The 19,045-nt window shown below is 41.8% G+C and overlaps 3 protein-coding genes across 6 annotated transcripts in view; 2 read left to right on the plus strand and 1 right to left on the minus strand.

The window, feature by feature from the left end:
* Positions 1–820: 820 nt before the first annotated feature.
* tmem126a (transmembrane protein 126A) lies at positions 821–1,873 on the minus strand. The gene has a single exon (XM_050042486.1). It carries the CDS (start codon positions 1,476–1,478, stop codon positions 861–863), a length of 618 nt encoding a protein of 205 aa, XP_049898443.1. The 5' UTR covers positions 1,479–1,873; the 3' UTR covers positions 821–860.
* A 1,419-nt stretch (positions 1,874–3,292) lies between these two features.
* LOC126388722 (dual specificity protein kinase CLK4-like) lies at positions 3,293–12,845 on the plus strand. 4 transcript variants are annotated; one of them, XM_050041977.1, is made up of 14 exons: positions 3,293–3,436; positions 4,582–4,661; positions 5,678–5,838; positions 7,769–8,018; positions 8,677–8,779; positions 9,088–9,154; positions 9,253–9,369; positions 9,482–9,648; positions 9,741–9,835; positions 9,928–10,057; positions 10,137–10,219; positions 10,313–10,392; positions 10,520–10,610; positions 12,086–12,845. In XM_050041977.1, the coding sequence occupies exons 2-14, from the start codon at positions 4,659–4,661 to the stop codon at positions 12,272–12,274; spliced, it is 1,536 nt and encodes a 511-aa protein (XP_049897934.1). In that variant the 5' UTR covers positions 3,293–3,436; positions 4,582–4,658; the 3' UTR covers positions 12,275–12,845. The 4 variants fall into 4 exon arrangements, with proteins under 4 accessions (XP_049897934.1, XP_049897936.1, XP_049897935.1 ...); XM_050041979.1 differs by having other exon boundaries at positions 5,678–5,829; XM_050041978.1 differs by lacking the exon at positions 4,582–4,661.
* A 2,197-nt stretch (positions 12,846–15,042) lies between these two features.
* LOC126388979 (collagen alpha-1(XXIII) chain-like) overlaps positions 15,043–19,045 on the plus strand; it is a 121,350-nt gene continuing 117,347 nt past the window's right edge. Inside the window, exons 1-2 of the mRNA XM_050042388.1 lie at positions 15,043–15,694; positions 16,417–16,486. Of these exons, the coding sequence (XP_049898345.1) occupies positions 15,401–15,694; positions 16,417–16,486 (364 nt within the window). The 5' untranslated portion in view covers positions 15,043–15,400. The remainder of the gene's footprint in view (positions 15,695–16,416; positions 16,487–19,045) is intronic.

Consider the following 19,045-nt stretch of genomic DNA (forward strand, 5'->3'; position numbering starts at 1 on the left):
ATCTTATTGGGTCTTGTTGGGGTGCCTTGCTTGGCCTGCTGCCCCTGCAACCCAGCCCCAGATAAGCAGATATACATGGATGAATGGATGGAATCAGGGTTTTCAAAAAAACGAACGAGCCCTGACATTTTAATGATGTGCAACCACTGTGGTTTGCACGTGGGCATTTTCAAAGGTTTCATCAGGAACAAAAATGTCCAGGCATTAAAAATATTTTATCTGCAATCAGTGCGTAATTTAAACCTGAGACACCAAAAGATACATTAATTAGGCAGCTGCAGGCCTACTTTAAACACTGTCTTAAAGAGGGCGGCAACTAACTTAACTTAATATCCAATTTTCTGTATTGATAAGTTGATTATTCTGATTAAAACATGTCACAAAATAGAAACCGGCCCTCATAATTTCCCAAAACGGAAGGCAACCTCTTCAAAATACTTGTTTTGTCCAACTAACAGTCCAAAATTAAGCAGTATCGAGCTAAAAATATTATGAAATAGAGAAAAGCAATAAATCTGCATGTTAGGCACTTTGTTTAACTACTTAGTAGATTATAAAAAATGTTGGCAATTATGTTTCTAAAGATGATTAATTGTTTAAGCTCTTATTTTAAAGATAAAAACTGATTATTATAATGCCACATTAGGTTTATCTCATTATTTAATTCTTATAGAGATCATCTTAAAAGCCTGTTTTAAATTTTAGGCAATTCATTTAATGTTAACTTTGACATCTTAGAAAGGTAGTCCACACTTAATTTTATTTTCTGGGGAGAAAATCAATTAATCATACAAGCACATAACCCACGAGTAGCTGCCAGTCAATATAAAAAAGGTGTTTATTTTAAGATTGGGTACATTTTAGTCTTTCAGTTCCTCTACACCTCTGCCAAATGTTATCTGGGCCAGTTTGGTGTAAGTCTCAAAGTGCCTGGAGCTCAGGTAGGTGCCGAAGAAGGCCTGGAGCAGCAGCACCGCCCTCATCCTCCTCAGGATCGGCCTGGACACATCCACCCAGTACCGCAGCACATTCCCCTTATCTGGCATCGGTGTGGTGCTGTACCTGGTTGCAAGCCCCATGTTCACAGGTAAGGCCAGGAGGATGGGATACACCCCGCCACCCACCACACCAACAAGCGCACCTCGGATCAACACACAGGTGGGACAGTTGAGGTCACCTGCCATGAGGGGGTTGGACACTGTGGCGTTGTACAGGGCGAATGTGGTGAGGAAGGGCAGCACGGCCATGGGCAGGCTGGAGGTGAAGGGGGCCTGGGAGACGTTCAGGGCCCTGCGGTACAAGCTGTTGGATATCAGTCCTGCCAGGCCGCCGTTCCCCCCCAGATACAAGGGTCCGTACATGAAGATTTTCTGATCAATGTCAGGCAGTTTCTCGAAATTCTTCGCCAGCATTTCAGCAATCACAGCTCTCGAGAGCGCATTTCCGGAAACGCTGACCTTCTGGGTATTTTCCGACATAGTGAGAATCACTTTTAAAACGAAACCAACAATGTCCACTGGTCTGCAGCTCAAAATCCTTGTTGATACATTAAATAACTCAATTATGGCACATAGGTAAGGTGGTCCTCGGGATGTTGCAGGGCGCAGACATGTCTTACCCACAATTCAAAGCGCACAGTAGACCTATATGCTGTCTTTGTCTTTTTTAACCCTGAGTATTGCCTCTCAGGCAAAGATCCAGAGTTACTTAACTACAAATCTTGGCTATGGAGGGTTCTCCGCAATCAGATATCCATAGATTCTTAATTTATTAAAAGAGAAAAAATTATAGAAAATAATACGAATAACCTTGGAAGTCAATATATAACAGATAACACACGGAACAATATAATATAAAAGGAAAACCTCAAATTAAAGGCAGGGATGATTAAAAAAAACTTAAACTCTGATATGATAAATATGATCATTCTAATGGGTAAATATCATATTCATTGTAGTAAATGGAGAAATAGCAAACCCTCCTTTGACTGGTTTATAAATGATTTCAAATTATTTTTCCTATCTCTTAAAAAATTGTACTCCAGCAAAATAGCCAGAAAGATCTGTGGAGATATATCTCGTTTCTTGCTTATTTGATTTATGCCTTAGACTTTGCTTCTCTCTAGGGTCTTTGTTACTTTAATTGTATGTCTGGTGATCTATAAAATGACGTGCTACTGTTTTTGTTGTACTTGCACCTTATAAAAACCCCAGTTTTGTTTTTTTGTTTTTTATTTGTATTTTTTCTTGTGACTCTTTTGCAATTTCACAACTTTCATTGTACAAAAATATATAGTCCTTACGAGAAGATGTATGTTTCTCTATGTTTTTTGTTCTATTGTGTGTTCAATAAAAAAAAAACTTAAAATGATGCATCTCACATCCAATGTGTCACAGATTCCATACATTTACATTTTCATATTCAGCATTTTTTCCAATGTAATGTCAGAAGCATTTATTGATATTTAAGTTGGATTATATTTTTCCAAAATGCCTTTTATCAGTATATGTCTACTCTCAGTATGAGCAGAGATCATCTAATTACCAAAATAAAAGAGCAGGGAATGAGAAATATTATTTGGTTATATTTGTACTTGTAATTTTTACCCAATCGAGGACTGCTCCTGCCTTCGGGATGCCAGCTTTAATAATCCAGTGTAGATTTTCTTATTTGAGAGAACCTTACAAGGACTTTATTGAGAAGCCTCTATGCTTTGTAATATTTTCTTTTTCTTTTCATTTTTTAATTTCAATTTTTCTTTTTTTTTCAAATTATTTTTCAATTTTTATATATATATATATATATATATATATATATATGTATATATATATATATGTATATATATGTATATTAAATTAGACTTTGCTGTCTGATATTTTTAGGTTACGTTGTTCCATTGTAATTTGAAGGGCCCTGCCACCTCCCTTTGAGACACATGGGAACCAAATTGATGCTCCAAGTCACAGATGATGTTTCATAAAATCATGCTTTTTAAGCTTGATTTTATTAACTTAGTTATAGATTTAGCCAAATGTACATTACATGTCATGAACAGAAGTGACTGGATCCAGTCATTGTGCTGGATCCCGACGGTTGTCGACAACTGCAACAACTTTTGGCTGATTCATCTTCAAATATTACCGACAGCTATGACTCCATACAGTGCTATTAATATTTGTACCCGGAGCGCTTCCTGAATGTGCCTGAAAGAATGTACTCAGGACAGTAAAATCCCAAATCTATAGTGAGTGGGCGTTGTTATTAGGCGTCGCGTCCGTTGCGTCATGGAATTTGTTTAAGAACGTTCTGTCGGATTCCAGAGAAGCTCGCCATCTTGGAAGACGAACAGTCGGAGGCGTTTTTAAGTTTCTTTGTTCATAGTTTTTAATATAACCGACAGAACTACTCTTTCGAATCACATTACTGTAAAAGAGAGGTAAGATAATTTCTCATTATCACAATAACCACATTTTTTTCGGTTACCTAAGTTACAGTTTGGCATTAGTGTATTGACCGTAATGTAAGCTAACGTTAGCTAGTTAGCATTCCCGATATTCGACGTCTCGACAACATGGCAGATCTGGCTAATTAGCCGTGGCTAAGTACAAGAATGTGTTTACTCGGGTACTGTAAGTGGGCAAACATGAGTGCAGCTATTTACAGTTGTGGCAACTATTATTTTAAAGGTGGCTACCACATTGGGATATCTTAGTTTAACATGTATAAAGCTGTTAAACGTAGCCTTAACGTAATGTTGTTGTAGGGGTGGCTAATGTAGTTAGGATGCTCGGCGCTCGGTGGGCCTTTGGATTGAGATCAAACTGATATTCAACGATTTACTGCTGTATCTGCTCATATCTAGCCAGTTGACTACTTATAATCACAACCCTATCAAATGAGTTAGCACATCTTGGGTTGCATATTATTTAACACCAATGCATCAATTGATAAACATGGAATTTAAACATCGACTTTGTCAGGCCGTGAAATCTACATCATGGCGTAGTGGAAACGTCGACATTAACGTATATTAACGTTGGCCCCAAGTTAGTTTCCCTGCGTTTCGTGCTCTCCGATCATTTTTTTCGTGGAAGTTAACGTCTAGTAAGCTAACGTAAATATTGAGTAATGCTTGTGTTATAACGTTAACGTGAACGCTTGCAAGTATTGCCTTGCGCCTTATGCATTTGTTTGCAGACAGATGACGTTACGCAATCATAATATGGAAGGTTGTCTTTCGTTTAATTTGAGAGTTGCAACCACCGATCATTTTCACTGTATTTTGCTGAATAGACTCACGAAGAATTGTTTGATTACTTTGACGTTTTAATTTGCATTCAAAAGGAATGATACCCATAACGTATTTTTAGAGCCCAAGATGACACTTTCAGATTGTGTGGTTTGTCTGACCAACAGTTTAAAATGCAAAGATTTGTATTTACAGTTTAAAATGAAAGATAGATGAGCTGATTATGAGAATATTGGAAGAAGCTGAAGCCAAAGAACGGTAGTTACTTTTTTACATGATAAATGATTGACTGATTTGAATTATCAACTTTAATCCCTTTTTATTACTTACAGGGTTGGAAATTAGCCACATCCAAATGCTGGTGAAATATGCAAGTGGCTGCTAAATTCGCTCACCAGCCAAAAACACAATGGTAATTTATTGAGTGGCTGGTAGATCTTGGAATCCAGCAGCCATGACGAAAAGTTAATTTTCAACACTTTGCACATATACTTTGCACTTTGCACATATACAGCTCTCTCTCTTAATGTGAAAACCCTTTGGCTATCATTGCATAACGATATTCAGGCTCTGGGGAAGGCACAAATTTGCATTTTCAAGTATAGCAAGGCCATAGGGTGGGTCGTGCCTTCACTATCCCAGGAAGCACAAATTTGCCTGGAGGGCAGCTGCTGATATTCTGGGTGTTTCGGTGCAGGCGGTTGTCCAGGCCATGACTTCCTCTTTTGTGCACTAGTCTAGTCGTTGTATACAGCTCATTTAGCAACTGAAATCCAGACAGAAATTTGGCTAATCTTTAAACGGATATCTGCATATGAATTCAGATTACTTAGAAAGGAAAAGCTACACCATTGTCAGACAACCAGTGGATTCTGATTTCAATTAATTCAGCCGATAGACACACAAAGAGTGTCTAAGGAAGTTGCTCATTGGTTTATGAGTCAAAAAAAAGTTTGACTTCTCGGGTATAAAATTAGGTGGAACTTCCACATTTTTGGGCTCACTGAACAGGTGCACAAGAAATTGAGCAGCTAATGTCTTTTTAGCCCTTCGCTAACTTAAATGGGGATGAAATGATTTAATCTGAAATTGCCTTCAAAGTTGCTGCGTTTCCTGGGGGCCTGATTCAGCCTCTTTTATTCTCCATGAGGACTGTTTACAAGCATGCAACCAAAACCTGCTTCCACGTGATTGGTCAATGCTACTTGTACTACAAACATAAACCAGAGCAATGGCCACAGATTCTGCATATATTCAGATATCTGCACATACAGATTATACTATTATCAGTTTGAGCTGGCACATCTTATACACAACATTGGGTCTAAATACATGGCTACAAAAATATTTCAATGACTGATAAATTACATATTGTCAATTATGACCCTGTGGAATTCTGGTTTGACTTGTCTTTCCACTGTCTTTCAGATGCGACACTCAAAGCGAATGCGCTCCCCAGGTGTCTGGCTTGACGAGTACAGCTGGGAAGAGAGAATGGATTGTCGCAAGCGGAAGAAACACGATTCACACAGCAGTGAACGAGAAAATAAGTCCAGAAAAACTCACCGTCACCAGAAAACGTATGATGGGTAAATATCGATCATTTGTTGTGTAACGTGCCGACTCACATTCTAAGACCTTTTTTGGGTTTTGCTTTCTTAATGTACACTATTAACTGAAGTGAGCAATATATCAACAACTAGATTATGAGAGTGAAGGAGTTCTACAGTGTTATATGAAGTGTTAGGTATACTCAAAATTCCAGCTGTGGTGTATGAAATGACCTTATTGTAGAAAAAGTTGCTTAACCATCATATTAAAACATTTATTGGAAAAAAATGTGACAAATTTGTGATAAATGTCAGGATGAAAATTAAAAATGGGCATATTGTGTCTTTCACTTTGTCCTTTAAATGCATACAAGAAAGGCAACTTGAGCCAAATTGGCAGATATGTTGACAATCATTAGATGATGTTGGAAATTGTCTTTAAGTGTAATACCTGTTTTAACATGAAACATGGCAGCAATGATGCTTTGGTTTAATTGGGAAGCAACTGTTCGAATGCAGACCAGTTGAGGTTTTAAGAATAGTAAGTAGTAGTTTGCACCATGATTATTAGATGAGTCCGTTTATACTGTTTCAGAATTTTAGTGGCGTGTGCTGCCATGTTTTGTGAAACTTCCAGTGAGGCTAACAAGACTTCAGATTTGTTATCAGCTCATGTGCTCCATATCAAAGAGTGCGTGTACATTGTAGACAGGGTTTGAACATAACTTTTTCTTTTATCCACCTGCCACTGTGGCTGCTGGATTCCAAAATCTACCAGTCACTCAGTTACCATTGGTTTTTTGTTTTGTTTTTTTACTATTGAGTGAAGCAAATCTAGCAGCTACTTGGACATTTGGCGATGCTAATCCCAACCCTGATTGTAGACCACAACTCTGACATACCAATATGTCTAACTTGCAGTGTTTGTTTTTGTCATGGCATGTCGGATACATTTTCTAAAATGAATCCTTTTGCCCTTATATGGTAACGGAGTCAAATTGCAATTTCAGTATCACCTGGTTAAGTTATGTGCAATGTTAATGTTTTGCAATTCTAGCTTTTGTGGGCATGTATGATGACCCAAGGGGTTACATTAGACGTTTCCAGATATACTCTATTTTAATTCTGTAGAGAGGCAGACCTCCTCCCGGAAGACAACTGACACCACCAGGGTGCTAGGGCCCTGGGGGGGTTTCGTATTCTTTTTTAGATGCTAAGGTGCTAACATGGCCTGCTAGGCGGGTGGGTTGGAAACATTCTGAGGAAACGTAACCATAACGAGCAAACATTAGGATGTTAAACAGCAAGGCATCTATAAGGAACTGTTTGATTGTATTAGGAATTTTTATGTTAGCAATAAACAAATTTCCTTTTGAGATATTTGTTCTCTTCATTTCATATTGGCAGAAATGATACCTCATAAGTGTTCACCTCTTGCGTACTTAGATCTGCAGGTGGTAGAATCACAGATCGTATTACGCACTATCAGGTTGTGCTGAAAAGCTTTCAGCAACTTTGAATGCCTCGCACATAAACTGTGCCAATGTGGCGCTCTGTCAGGGTGCATGAGTTTTAAGGAAGGCAGGGTTTGGGTTGCTAAGGAGACAGCTGTATAATTGGCAAAATTGCCTAAATATGGGGCATTCATTACATGTTGGCATTTGAATACCCCTAGAAGTACTATTTTCAAAGTGATTAAACCGATAATAAAATACTTCCTGAACTGTAGCCTCATTGAATAGGATTCCTGGTGTTTGGTGTCTGTAAATCAGTATGTTGCTAATTCCAAATGTTACATAAAAGGCTCGGGATAGAGTGTCAGGCAACAGGCGGACCATTAGCACCGTCATATTCAGTCTTCATTTGAGCGCTTGATCACAGACAAGGAACAGGGCTGCTTTTGACCTGACATATGCTTTCTAGTCCTTGTTTTTGATTTGTGTGTGTCATTGTTTTTGTTTGACTGCAGGCATTACTTGGAGACCCGCAGTTTGAACCAGAGGCTGGACTCAAGGGAGCGAACCCCTGGGGACCACAGTTTCGGCATGGCCTGTGAGGAGGACAGTCGTGAAGGCACCTGCAAGGACAAAGACAGAGACTGGCATCACTACAGCAAGTCATCCGGACGCAGTGGTCGGAGTGGTCGCAGCAGACGAAGCAGCCGCAGGCACAGAGACAGAAGGCGCAGACGTAGCCACTCTCGCCACAGGTCGTCCTCGGTACGAGAACCTCCTACCTCCCCTCTTCTCCCCTCTCCTGTCTTTGCCACCAAATCGAATGGGTCATCACAGGTGTTTAGCCAATGCTTAACACCTATCTCTTTGTCTCTCTGTATCTCTGTGTGTCCCACTCTTCACTATTAAGCATGATATCCAATATTGACATGTAGGGGACTTGGGGGCTCAGGAAGTAAGGGATTGTGAGTGTTTATAGATTTGCTAGCGAAAAGTGGACCCAGTATTTGTGCTGAAATCTAAGTGGGCAGTTATGGGACGTGTTAGTAAAGAATTAAGTTGTTTCGGAAGAGATACAAAGAACTACATGTAGAAAGACTGTAATCAATCAAGTTCAGTTTTTTTTCTGTACTACTCTGAGAAAGTCTCTCATCTGAAAATCTTGTTGCCATGTTTTTCTTCTGTAACACACACTATGTGGTGGCTGGCGCCCAATTTCTCTGACGGGGCTGAATTTGAATTTGCTGCTCCGTCCTTCCGTCCATTCGTCTGGCGGTGTTACTGAACGGGCCGAATCTATCCACCCCTACACCTCCCCCCCTTGGCCTGGTTGAATGAATGACGATGTCGCATTGTGGTGGCCTGGTGCTGGCTGACTGATGGGTTATTGATGTGATGGCGGATTGCGGCGGTTCCGGTGCAGAGGAGGAGCCATCAGCGCAGGAGCAGGAAAAGATCCAGGAGTGTTGAGGATGATGACGAGGGTCACCTCATCTATCACAGTGGAGACATGCTGAGAGCGAGATGTATAGAATATATACCTTTTTTTTCTACTGTTGTTCACACTTTGTCTCTCTCACTCTCTTGTTGTCTGGTTTATTTCCAAACATTAATGTAGAGGCTGAAGTATTAGGGCTAATAGACTTACATTTTTTTGGTTAAATACTGCTTGTCAGTGTAATATATTTAGTACTGAGCTGTATTCCAGTGTTCAGAAGCCTGTTATAGTAGTGTAGCTAAACAGCAATGCAACATCAGGCAGTGAACCAGTCAAACGGCAGTGTTTCACTTTGTCAATGTTGTGTTTCTAACTTCAACTCTCTATTTCCTGTAGATGAGATTGTGTGTACACTAGGAGAGGGTGCCTTTGGGAAGGTCGTCGAATGCATTGATCACACTAAGTAAGAAAATATTCCTCACAGCTCAGTGTTTTTAGTATTTTCTCTCACTCTTTCTTCCTGCGTTTGGTATTAAAAGTATTTATATTGTGTGCTTCCAGTGATGGAGCTCGAGTGGCTCTGAAGATCATTAAAAACATAGACCGCTACCGTGAGGCAGCTATGTCTGAGGTAGAGGTGCTTGAACAGTTGAAGTCCCTCGACACTGATAAAAGATAGTAAGTCAATCCACAAAAACACAGTCATCTTGTGCTCGTCACATATGAAATTATGTTCAAGATTTGCCATGCAAGAAACTTATTTTGCATCTGCTATACCTCTCCTCTGCAGTGCGTGTGTACACATCCTGGACTGGTTTGACTACCACGGCCACGTTTGTATTGCCTTTGAACTGCTTGGCCTCAGCACCTATGATTTCCTGAAGGAAAACAACTTCCAGCCTTTCCCCATAGAACACATCCGGCACATGGCGTATCAGATCATCCGGGCTGTGCGATGTGGGTAATTAACACAAGCATGCACTGAAAATACACTATGTGAACAGGGAAAAAACAGCTTGTTTTAAAATGTATGTGATCTTGTCTTTCAGTTCTGCATAACAACAAGCTGACTCACACAGATCTGAAGCCTGAGAATATTCTCTTCATTGATTCAGACTATGATATGGAGTACAACTCTGAATTGGTAAGTGTCCAAAAGAAACATAAGCCTGCCAACGCATGCGCTTAAGACCAAAACTTCTTGTGTGTGTAACGGGGTTGTGTTATTGTCCTCAGAAACGTGATGAACGAACATTGAAGAACCCAGATGTGAAAATTGTGGACTTTGGTAATGCCACATATGAACACGAGCACCACACCTCTGTGGTGTCAACGCGTCACTACCGTGCTCCTGAAGTCATTTTAGGTACGTGTTTGTTTTTCATGTTTGTTTAGACAGATCCTTTTATGGTGATGTGTTACTCAGTGAACATCGTTTCTTTCAGATCTTGGCTGGGACCATTCCTGTGATGTCTGGAGTGTAGGCTGCATACTCATTGAGTACTACCTTGGATCTACACTCTTCCAGGTACGTGACAGCAGAGAGCTTAATAAAAATTATTACTACTGTCACGTTTACCATGGCATTTTTTATGATTTGTAATATTGTTTTCTCCTTCAGACTCATGACAGTAAAGAGCATCTTGCCATGATGGAGCGAGTCCTGGGCCCCATCCCCACACACCTCCTGCAGAAAACCAAGTATGTGGACCACTGAGTGTTTTATTTGTAGCATTTATAAAGCCACCTTAACATTATGTGCAGATAGTTAATTTTTTTTTTTTTCATTTACATTAATCTTGTAATGATAATGATGTCTGCTGTACAGGAAGCGGCGGTACGTTCATCGGGGCAAACTTGACTGGGATGCGCACAGCTCTTCTGGGAGATATGTCAGGAAACACTGCAAACCCCTCAAGGTGAGAGGAATACTACTGGAGACAGTCAAACATAGTCAGAGTCAAAGTGTTCCTGTGCTCCAAGACTCGCATCTGAAAACATCCGTGTTTATCAAATGTGATTAAAAATAGACGTTCTAACAGCGCCGAAACTCTGATGTGAACGTGTTAGCTAGCACGGTAGCGATCAGTACAGACGAGTTTTATTCAGAGGTTCAACACTTGTACATAGCTCTGAACTCCACAGTAAGGACAGGATTCCTAATTATGCAGCATGTACCCACTGAGCCCAAGGTGCCAATCACACAGAAAGCGTTTTGCACGTAGCAGCACCGCGCTGCTTTTTTTAAAATTGAATGCCAACCACACTAACACGTCCTTACACTAACCTTCTTGTGTAATCAATCTACTGTTTTTCCCCCAGTAATTAGTATCTAGTTCCTAAAATGTTCAGGCAGAGGGTACTTCCTCTAGCTGTTGTTGAGGGTGAGAGGCTGTCAGCAAATAGTTTGTTGCAAGGCGCAAGGAAACGGAGATCTGTGTGTGTGTACATGAGAGCCTAAAAAAGAGGGTGGATCACAGGGAGTACCGCCAGTTGGTCCAGGAGCTTCACCTTGATGATGGTTTCAAGGCATATTTTAGGATGACAACCTGCTGTCTGTCGTCAGGCTGTATAGCTCTGGGTATCCAGCAATCGCTACCACTAGAACTGTAAACTTGTTTTCGTGACCATGATGAAAAGAGGGATGACGTGGGGTGTTTTTCCACTCAGTTATTTCAACTTGGGCAGTTCAGAGCACTTTAGCAAAAACGCCAGGCGCTTCAAGAGCAAAAGTGTGAGATGCGCTGCAGAAACGTGAGCTAAAGGCTTCATTCTCATTAAAAACAGTTACAAAAATGCTAAATCACTTTGTGTGATCAGGGCCTGAGACACTATATAACAAATGATGAAATATTACAGCTGAGCCTATGGTTTGAAATTGTATAAACCTGTCTCCTAAAAGGGCAGGGTCGTCTCTCCACTGCCTCCCCCCCACCTTGTTTTGAGATGTTGTGAACGTCATGTGGATGGATGAAGGCTGATTCAAAACAACACTAGATACTGTACAAATTTTGTGCTTGCTTTTCATTTTGCTGCTCGTTTTTATCTGCTAGCTTAGCATTTGATATCAACCCAGTTTTAAATCGTATCATTTGCTGAATCAGTGTCAGGTCTCACACTAAGTTCATTTTCTCCTTATTTTTCTGTTTGAATTGGGCTATTTTAGAGTCTTATTGTTCAGAAGATAGATTTCCCAAAGTGTGTTCAACACTGAACTTCTACCTCAGTCACAAGTTGAATTGCACCTAATAGTCTCATGCAGAGACAGAAATTGAGCATCACCAAACTGGTACTTATTGCAGGGCTCTTATGTTTTGTCCACCCTGCACATGCTTTAAAATATCGACCAGATTAATCGCGACATATTTTAAAGTTGTCCTTCCTTTCTTATCAGCATTACATGCTGTCAAAGTGTGAAGACCACAACCAGCTGTTTGACCTGATAGAGAAGATGATGGAGTATGACCCAGCCAAGCGCCTCAGTCTGGAGCAGGCCCTCCGTCATCCCTTCTTCTCCTGCTACCGCAAGAGCACCAGCACCAGCATCAGAAGCAGCAGCAGCACTAGCAGCAAAAAGGACTGAACTCCTCAACCTGTAAACCTCTGACCTGTAACCTCAGCCAGGACCTGGCTTTCACTATGACATGTATCATGGTGCACGGTGCCAGCCTCTACTTCCTGACTCTCCAGGAGAGGAGTACCTTAACTGACTGTATCAGTCCACTGCCCTGCTTTGCTGTGTCCTGTCCCAAACTGCATTTCCTCATCACGTAGTAATGTTTTCATTTGTGGCATGTTTTTTGTTGTGACAAATCCCTCAAACTGATTTCTATTTATTTATCTTTTTGTAATTTAATTTGTCGCTCCTAAACATAATGCTGGTAAGACTGTTTTTTTTATTCATGAATAGTCCAGTTGTGTCCATGTTCTGTCTGCATCGTAAAGTAGGTGATGGGTAATGTGACAGATGGAGAACTGCATCAGTCTCACCAGTAATTTATTCAGCACTGTCGTTGTTTAAAAAAAAAAAAAAAGCTATTGCAGGCAGAAAACTCTTGTACATAGAATTTGTTTATTTCTTTTTTCACTGACTGGTTATGTAACTTTTGCAGTATCATGTACATTTTCTCAATAAATGTGAATAGATGACAGAAGTGTGTGTGTGTGGGTGTTTTGAGTTTCAGTTGGGTGCAGTACCTGCGGTAATCCACAGGATGGCAGTAAAAAGCTTTCAGATTACTGCAGAAGTGTTGCCTGAGGTATCGGAACTTCACTGATGGCCAACATGGTAGAGTTAGGAGAGGGTTAACACAAATCTATAATGATTTCCTTGTCATTATTACCTTGTTGAAATATTTGAACCTCATTTCAAGTTGAATAAAAAATGTCTGCATGGACATTGTGAACATTTAAAACCAGCTGAATTGATGACAACTGTCTTAAACCACGTGAGGGTTACTTAACCAAAAGGAGAAATAGTAGGTTTGGCAATGAAAAGATGTATTTCAAACTGTATATCAGACCTAAAAAAGACTTCACTACCCAATTCCCAACTATTCCAGATGTTTAAGTTTTGAGATTGAGTTGGAATCCTCACTGTAGGGAAGACTGGGGATGGTTGGCACGCAGCTAATTCCTGGTACTTTGTAGGTTACAGAAACTAAACATCAAAATGTTTGCCCTCTTGGCCTGCGCTCAGCTACTATGTTAGATCATCTGGATGTCACTCACTTTGTTATTTTACTATCAAACGTTTAGAGATGTTGGAAATGTGTTACTTTAATTAATAGACAAAAGATCAGCTATATTTTGATAGCAGATTTGAACGTCTGTGATGAGTGGTGGTAGCTGGCTTAGTCCCATCGCAAAGTGGGGTCAAATGTGCGTGGAGTAGGTTGGCCAGTTGTAACATAGTGTTTTTAAAGAGACTTAAAAATTAAATTCAATGTTTATATTGTTAGTTTTTTATTTTGAATGTCAATGGAAAATGTGTTTTGGTTTTAATTGGCAGATGTTTTATGTAGGTCTTAAGTTTTCTGGATTTTGTGTGATTTGTTGCTAACCAATGCCGTAATGGGGCTGGTTTCCACAAATGCACGACATGACTTTAGCCAGGGTTCAAACTTAACTTTTTGGCTTACTAGCCAAGTGGCTAGTAAGCTTTAAAAATCTACTGGCCAGAATTTTTTTTCACTAGCCAAAAATCATAAATAGCATTTTGGTATATTTTCAATGTGTTATTACTAATACACTCGAGCAATCCTCAAATGGGAACGCTTACATTGGTTAACTGGCCTCTTTCTTGTTGTAGGCTCTTAAAATTTCCTCGCTCCGTGTTTCCAACTGTTGCAGCCAGTAAGCACAGACACGCAGTGTGCCGGTGGATCTTATCAGCCTTTAAAGGGCGTGAAAATGGCGGACCGCGGATCTCCAACTACAAGCTCACGTTCTAGCTCCCACTTTGCAGCATGTTGTGGGCTTGAAGATCTGTTGTACGACACCGGCGCTCAACCAATGATATCACATACACACAGCCAGGGGCGGGAGAAACAACAGCAACAGTAGTTTGGCCCTATTTTTTTCACTTGCCAGAGTGGCTGGTTAGGTGACTTCATTTACTGGCAAAAGGGTTGAAATTAGTCGCCTCTGGCGACTGGCGACTGCTAATTTTGATCCCTGACTTTAGCCATGAATCACCTCATTTTACGAAGACATTCGTATAGGCTACATTAAAGAAACATACTTTTTATTTGTTGTTTTTACAGCTGAGATCTTAACCTTTCATTTGCCGCTTGTGAGAATATTCTAAAATTGATTTTGCCAGAGAAATACAACTGAGAGGGAAATGTGTGCCAACCAGCCCCGGTCTCCCCTACAGGATCACTACCTTGACAGTTATCTGGCTGATAATAGTCCTGAACTTCAGGATAACAGTTACTTCTCTGCAATATATTGTGTGCTACATGCGTCCCCCATTAACACTAAACAATGGCATACCAGTAGTCTAGTTTAAAAGTGGATTTAAGTGTCCTTTTTTCACAAATCAGTTGTTGGAGACATAAACATGTCATGTATTTGGAAGTCTCATAACTTTTCTGCATGTGTCTCAGTTTCGCAACAAGCACATCATCACCAGTAACTATTCAAGTCGTCTTTAAATCTCAGTCGAGTGGTTTTGGAAAGATTATGGTGAAAAATAATCCTAGCAGACTGTGCTGAGGAGCCTGAGTGATCACAAGTTGGCCAAGCCAAACCCTCACAGTCTCACAGCTGTCAATCCGCAGCCTCCCACGTGGTCAGCAGGGCGGGCGCATCTCAACTAGTTCAACGTGCAACTTTTAGGGAGGCAAACAATTGGACCCAATGGTAGTTGCACTTGCACATCCGTGTAGGATACTCCCCGACAGGAAACAACAACCTGCAAAGTCAGAAGGCGCCTCTTCTCTGGTTGGCATCCAGATCGCTCCCATCTGTGTCTGGCGTAAACCCGGTGCGCGCTGCTGCTGCCTCTTGTTCCAAGACTAATTTAAGACAGCGCTTTGAACCCCGTGCCATAGTGTACTGGAGCTGAGTGTTGTGAATGTGTTAGGTGCGCTGCTTAGCCACTGCGCAGAGCCTGAGAAGAGTTTAATCGCAGCGCTACACCAACAAACAAGGCGTTTGGGGTTGTTTTCTATTTACCAAGAGGACTGTGAGGCAGGATCTCAGCATGGATACAGCCAGCAACTCTATCGGGGAAAGTAAGCCGGTGTGTCAGTGTGCTCCAAAGTCCGCGGTCCAGCGGTGGCTTCCAGGTTTTCCCATCGCTCTGTGCATGCTGATGTCCCTGAGCTCCATCACCGTGTGTCTTCTGATGAGCCTCAAGACCCACCAGCTGGAGAACCGACTGCAGATGGAGATGGACAAAGCGTCCATCTTCCAGCCGCCGCACAGGGCTTGTCTTAACGAGGATGGGACCCTAATTCCTGAGCTGAGCACTTCAGTGGGGAGGCTCGTGGAAGAGGTACCTGACGTCTACTGTCATTGATCAATACATGTTGTGTTTGTGAACTTCTGACAGAGGCTTCGCGTCTTTGTGCGTAAAGTGCGCGTAATAGCAGGGGGCACATGTAGTGAGAGTCAGAATCCGGTTTATTGCCAAGTAGGTTTGCACATACAGGGAATTTGCTTTAGTGTTTGAAGCATAGACAAAAAAAACACATAAATAATGCATAGAAATGATTGCAATAAAAATATAAAATGACAGAGCTGGGCAGGAATGTGCAAAAGTTCCCACAATTAACAATAAGAAGAATAAACCATGTACAGAGATATTAGCATCAAAAAGATGTGCATTCATGTGGCACATACAGACACATGTGAAGTTGACAAACACTCAGACTTGGCACTTTTTGGCAATTGCACCCTAATTATCCCCCCCTCCTGAAATGAGTCCCTTTCAACGTATGACCGTAGGGATCAACCTTGCATGCAGCTGGCCAATTAGTTTGCAGTTAAATCTCTTTATAGGGTGACATAACCACCGATGAGACAGCAACCTATAATTTCATCACATGGAAAAGAAATTGAGGAAGCTCCTTTCATTCTCGAGCTGTGCGTAATGGGAAAAAGATTATGATCTCGTAATTGTTATTGAGATGATTTTAATCTCATTCCGTTCTCAACGATTTCCCCAGTGCGAACACAAACATGTTTAGGACTGAGATTTGTTCTGTGTGTCTGCAGAAAGTGGGGGTGCTGATGCCGAAATCAAGGACGACTAGGGATGCTGGCCAAGAGTGCTCCTGTCCTCCAGGTATGTCTCCGTTACATTTACCAGAACACACACACAAAACAAACAAGACGCTATAAATCTGAAGTTACAGTCTAGGCATGACTGTGTCTGGCTCTGATGCTTTCAGCAGCTCTACTGAACTTTAAGAGTGCATGTGTGTGTCTTTTTCTGTGTGGGGGATTACGGCCCCTGAGCCTGTGGAAGGGCCCACACTGTGACAGCAGGGCTCTTCACTCAGCAGATCAGCGGGGTTGGAACGTCCAGCTCGAGCCCCGCAGCCTCGTGTCGGTGGGGGACGCTCATTTTTAATAGACGGAGCAGCCGTGTGCCAAGATGGGCCACGTTTGGTTGGCGGTGTTCGTTACAGGGCTTGTGATAGTTCCACAGGTGGAGAACAGTGTGTGATCCACATCGTGTTACACACAGAGGCCTGTGGATTAAAGAAAGGTGGTGTTTTGGGCGAAGCTGCTGCTATGATGTTTGATGTGATGTGAACATGAGTGGGTGTGCCGAACTGATCAGCTGTGTGTTTAATGGCTTACATGGGATTTTTTTAACCTCACCTGTGGAGGGGAAAGTTGAGGTTTTAAAGCCAGAGAAATTCTCTGGCCTGCAGTAAGAGGATGTGTGTGTGTGTTTTATTGAAACTGGCATTCACGACATTCCACTTTTTTAAAAACTGCAACTCGAGTGGAATCTCATCATTTGTTTTGTCATGTTTTTTCGCTGCATGAAGAAGTACCAGAGTTTTTAAGGCGCTTATCTGCACATTTGGGGAATTTCTCTCCCTGGCTCTTCCTCCTTTCTTTTTCTTTCTCTTTGTCTGCGGGTGTGAATAGCCCTGCAACAACAAGAACAGGTGAAAGCGTTCACAAGTGGAATTTCTGGCCCGCTTTCAAAACATTCTGTCTTCCCGTCTGAAGTCTGCTGTGCCAAGATGGCTCGCTGGCTCTGTCTGGCTGGCTAGTGAAGTTGGTGCAAGTGTTTGTTGTTTGCTTTGGACTCGTGAGATCTGAAGCTGTCAACACAAGCTGCAGTTCTCTCCTGTGGTTCCACTTGTATAAATTTCTCCTGAGCATGACTCAGTAGAATAGTAATCAGAGGTATATGTGCCTTGTATAAAGTTGCCCAGTGAGGTCAACTCTGCACTGCCCTTGCTGGGCACTGGTAATTTCTCTATTAGAACATATTATTGTATCACATGCTGCATCCCATTTTCCTGTCAATTTTGCTGAACTGCTGTGCAATCAGGCGGTTTTGGCACTGAAATACAATCCCTCCACAACTATTCAGAAGTCTATTTAAAGTCTCTCTTTCCACTTTCTGGTCTTTAAATATGTCTTTTTTTCCTGTTGGTGAAACAAAAGGCTATTTTGTTTATTGCGGCTTTGATGCAACTGAATGCCTGTGAACACGCACTATGTTTTTCACAGCCCAACAGTTCCCCAGATTGCTCAATACAGACTTGCGAACATTACTGCAAAAAAAGCGTATGTTTCTAAAGAGGGTTTCTCAGCTGAGAGATTTAGATTTGGAGAGTTTGTCGAGGTGCTTTGTGCTCAAGAAGCCACACGAGCTGGGTACTATCAGGTTTGTGCCAAGCTCTGTATACAGTATGTGACTCATGTAAAATGCTTTATGTATGCATCAGAGCTGTGCCTAAATGTGTGCATCCCATCTGCGTCCTTGCGAGAGAGTGTACAGTCTGGTCATGGTCCCATATGGCTGCATGTGGTGCTGTGTGTGTGTGTGTGTGTGCGCGAGTCTGGGTTTATGTCTCGGAGCCTTTGACGGGCCGACAGAGGCACCTCTCTCAACACGACACTGTAAGAAGAGACCCTCCTCTCCCTTTAGCACCAGCTCGTCCCACCTGAAACTTGAATCTCTCGCCACCAGGATCACAGGCCAAGGTATTTCTGCCTGTATGTGTGTGAGAGACACACAGCCGCACAGCATGAGCGGCATTTCTGCCATTAAAGCTATGCCCACCGCATCAGGGTGCTCACCTTTCAGCGTGCATGAAGACGGGGGCCCAACAGGGGGCAGCACTTCTGCAGCAGCTCTGGGAATGATGATGTCTGAGTGTGTCAGTGACACTTCTGACTGAATGACTTCTGTCGTATGAAATATGAAGGTATTTTAAAGGTAACGCTCTCTGGTTCAGTCAGCAGTGGAGTAGCAGAGACACTGCCGAGAAGGAATTTGACGCCAAGGGACATCTTCGTCTCGTAGCTGCTCAGCAGAGGCAGCATTGTGACACTTTAATGCTCACAGATACGACCAGCAGTTGTTAAGGCTTAGGCAAACTATGAGTCCAGCCCTGCTTACAAGCTTCAGGTGTTTGCAATTAACACCCGCCTGTTCCCTCAACAGACACACACTACGTATGCTCGCACACAAACCTCACACACACACACAGATTCATTACTTACACATGAACACAACACCTTTACGGTGCCTTGGCTAATTAGAACCATGTGGGGGCTGCATGTGTCCTGTGTAGGGGGAGTGTATTGTCATCGCTGCAATTTGCATTTAAAGGCTGTTTAACAGGTCTGATACCAGCGAGGTGGGGCACAC

This window comes from Epinephelus moara, chromosome 4, assembly GCF_006386435.1.
Source record: "Epinephelus moara isolate mb chromosome 4, YSFRI_EMoa_1.0, whole genome shotgun sequence".
Classification (NCBI taxonomy): Eukaryota; Metazoa; Chordata; class Actinopteri; order Perciformes; family Serranidae; genus Epinephelus; species Epinephelus moara.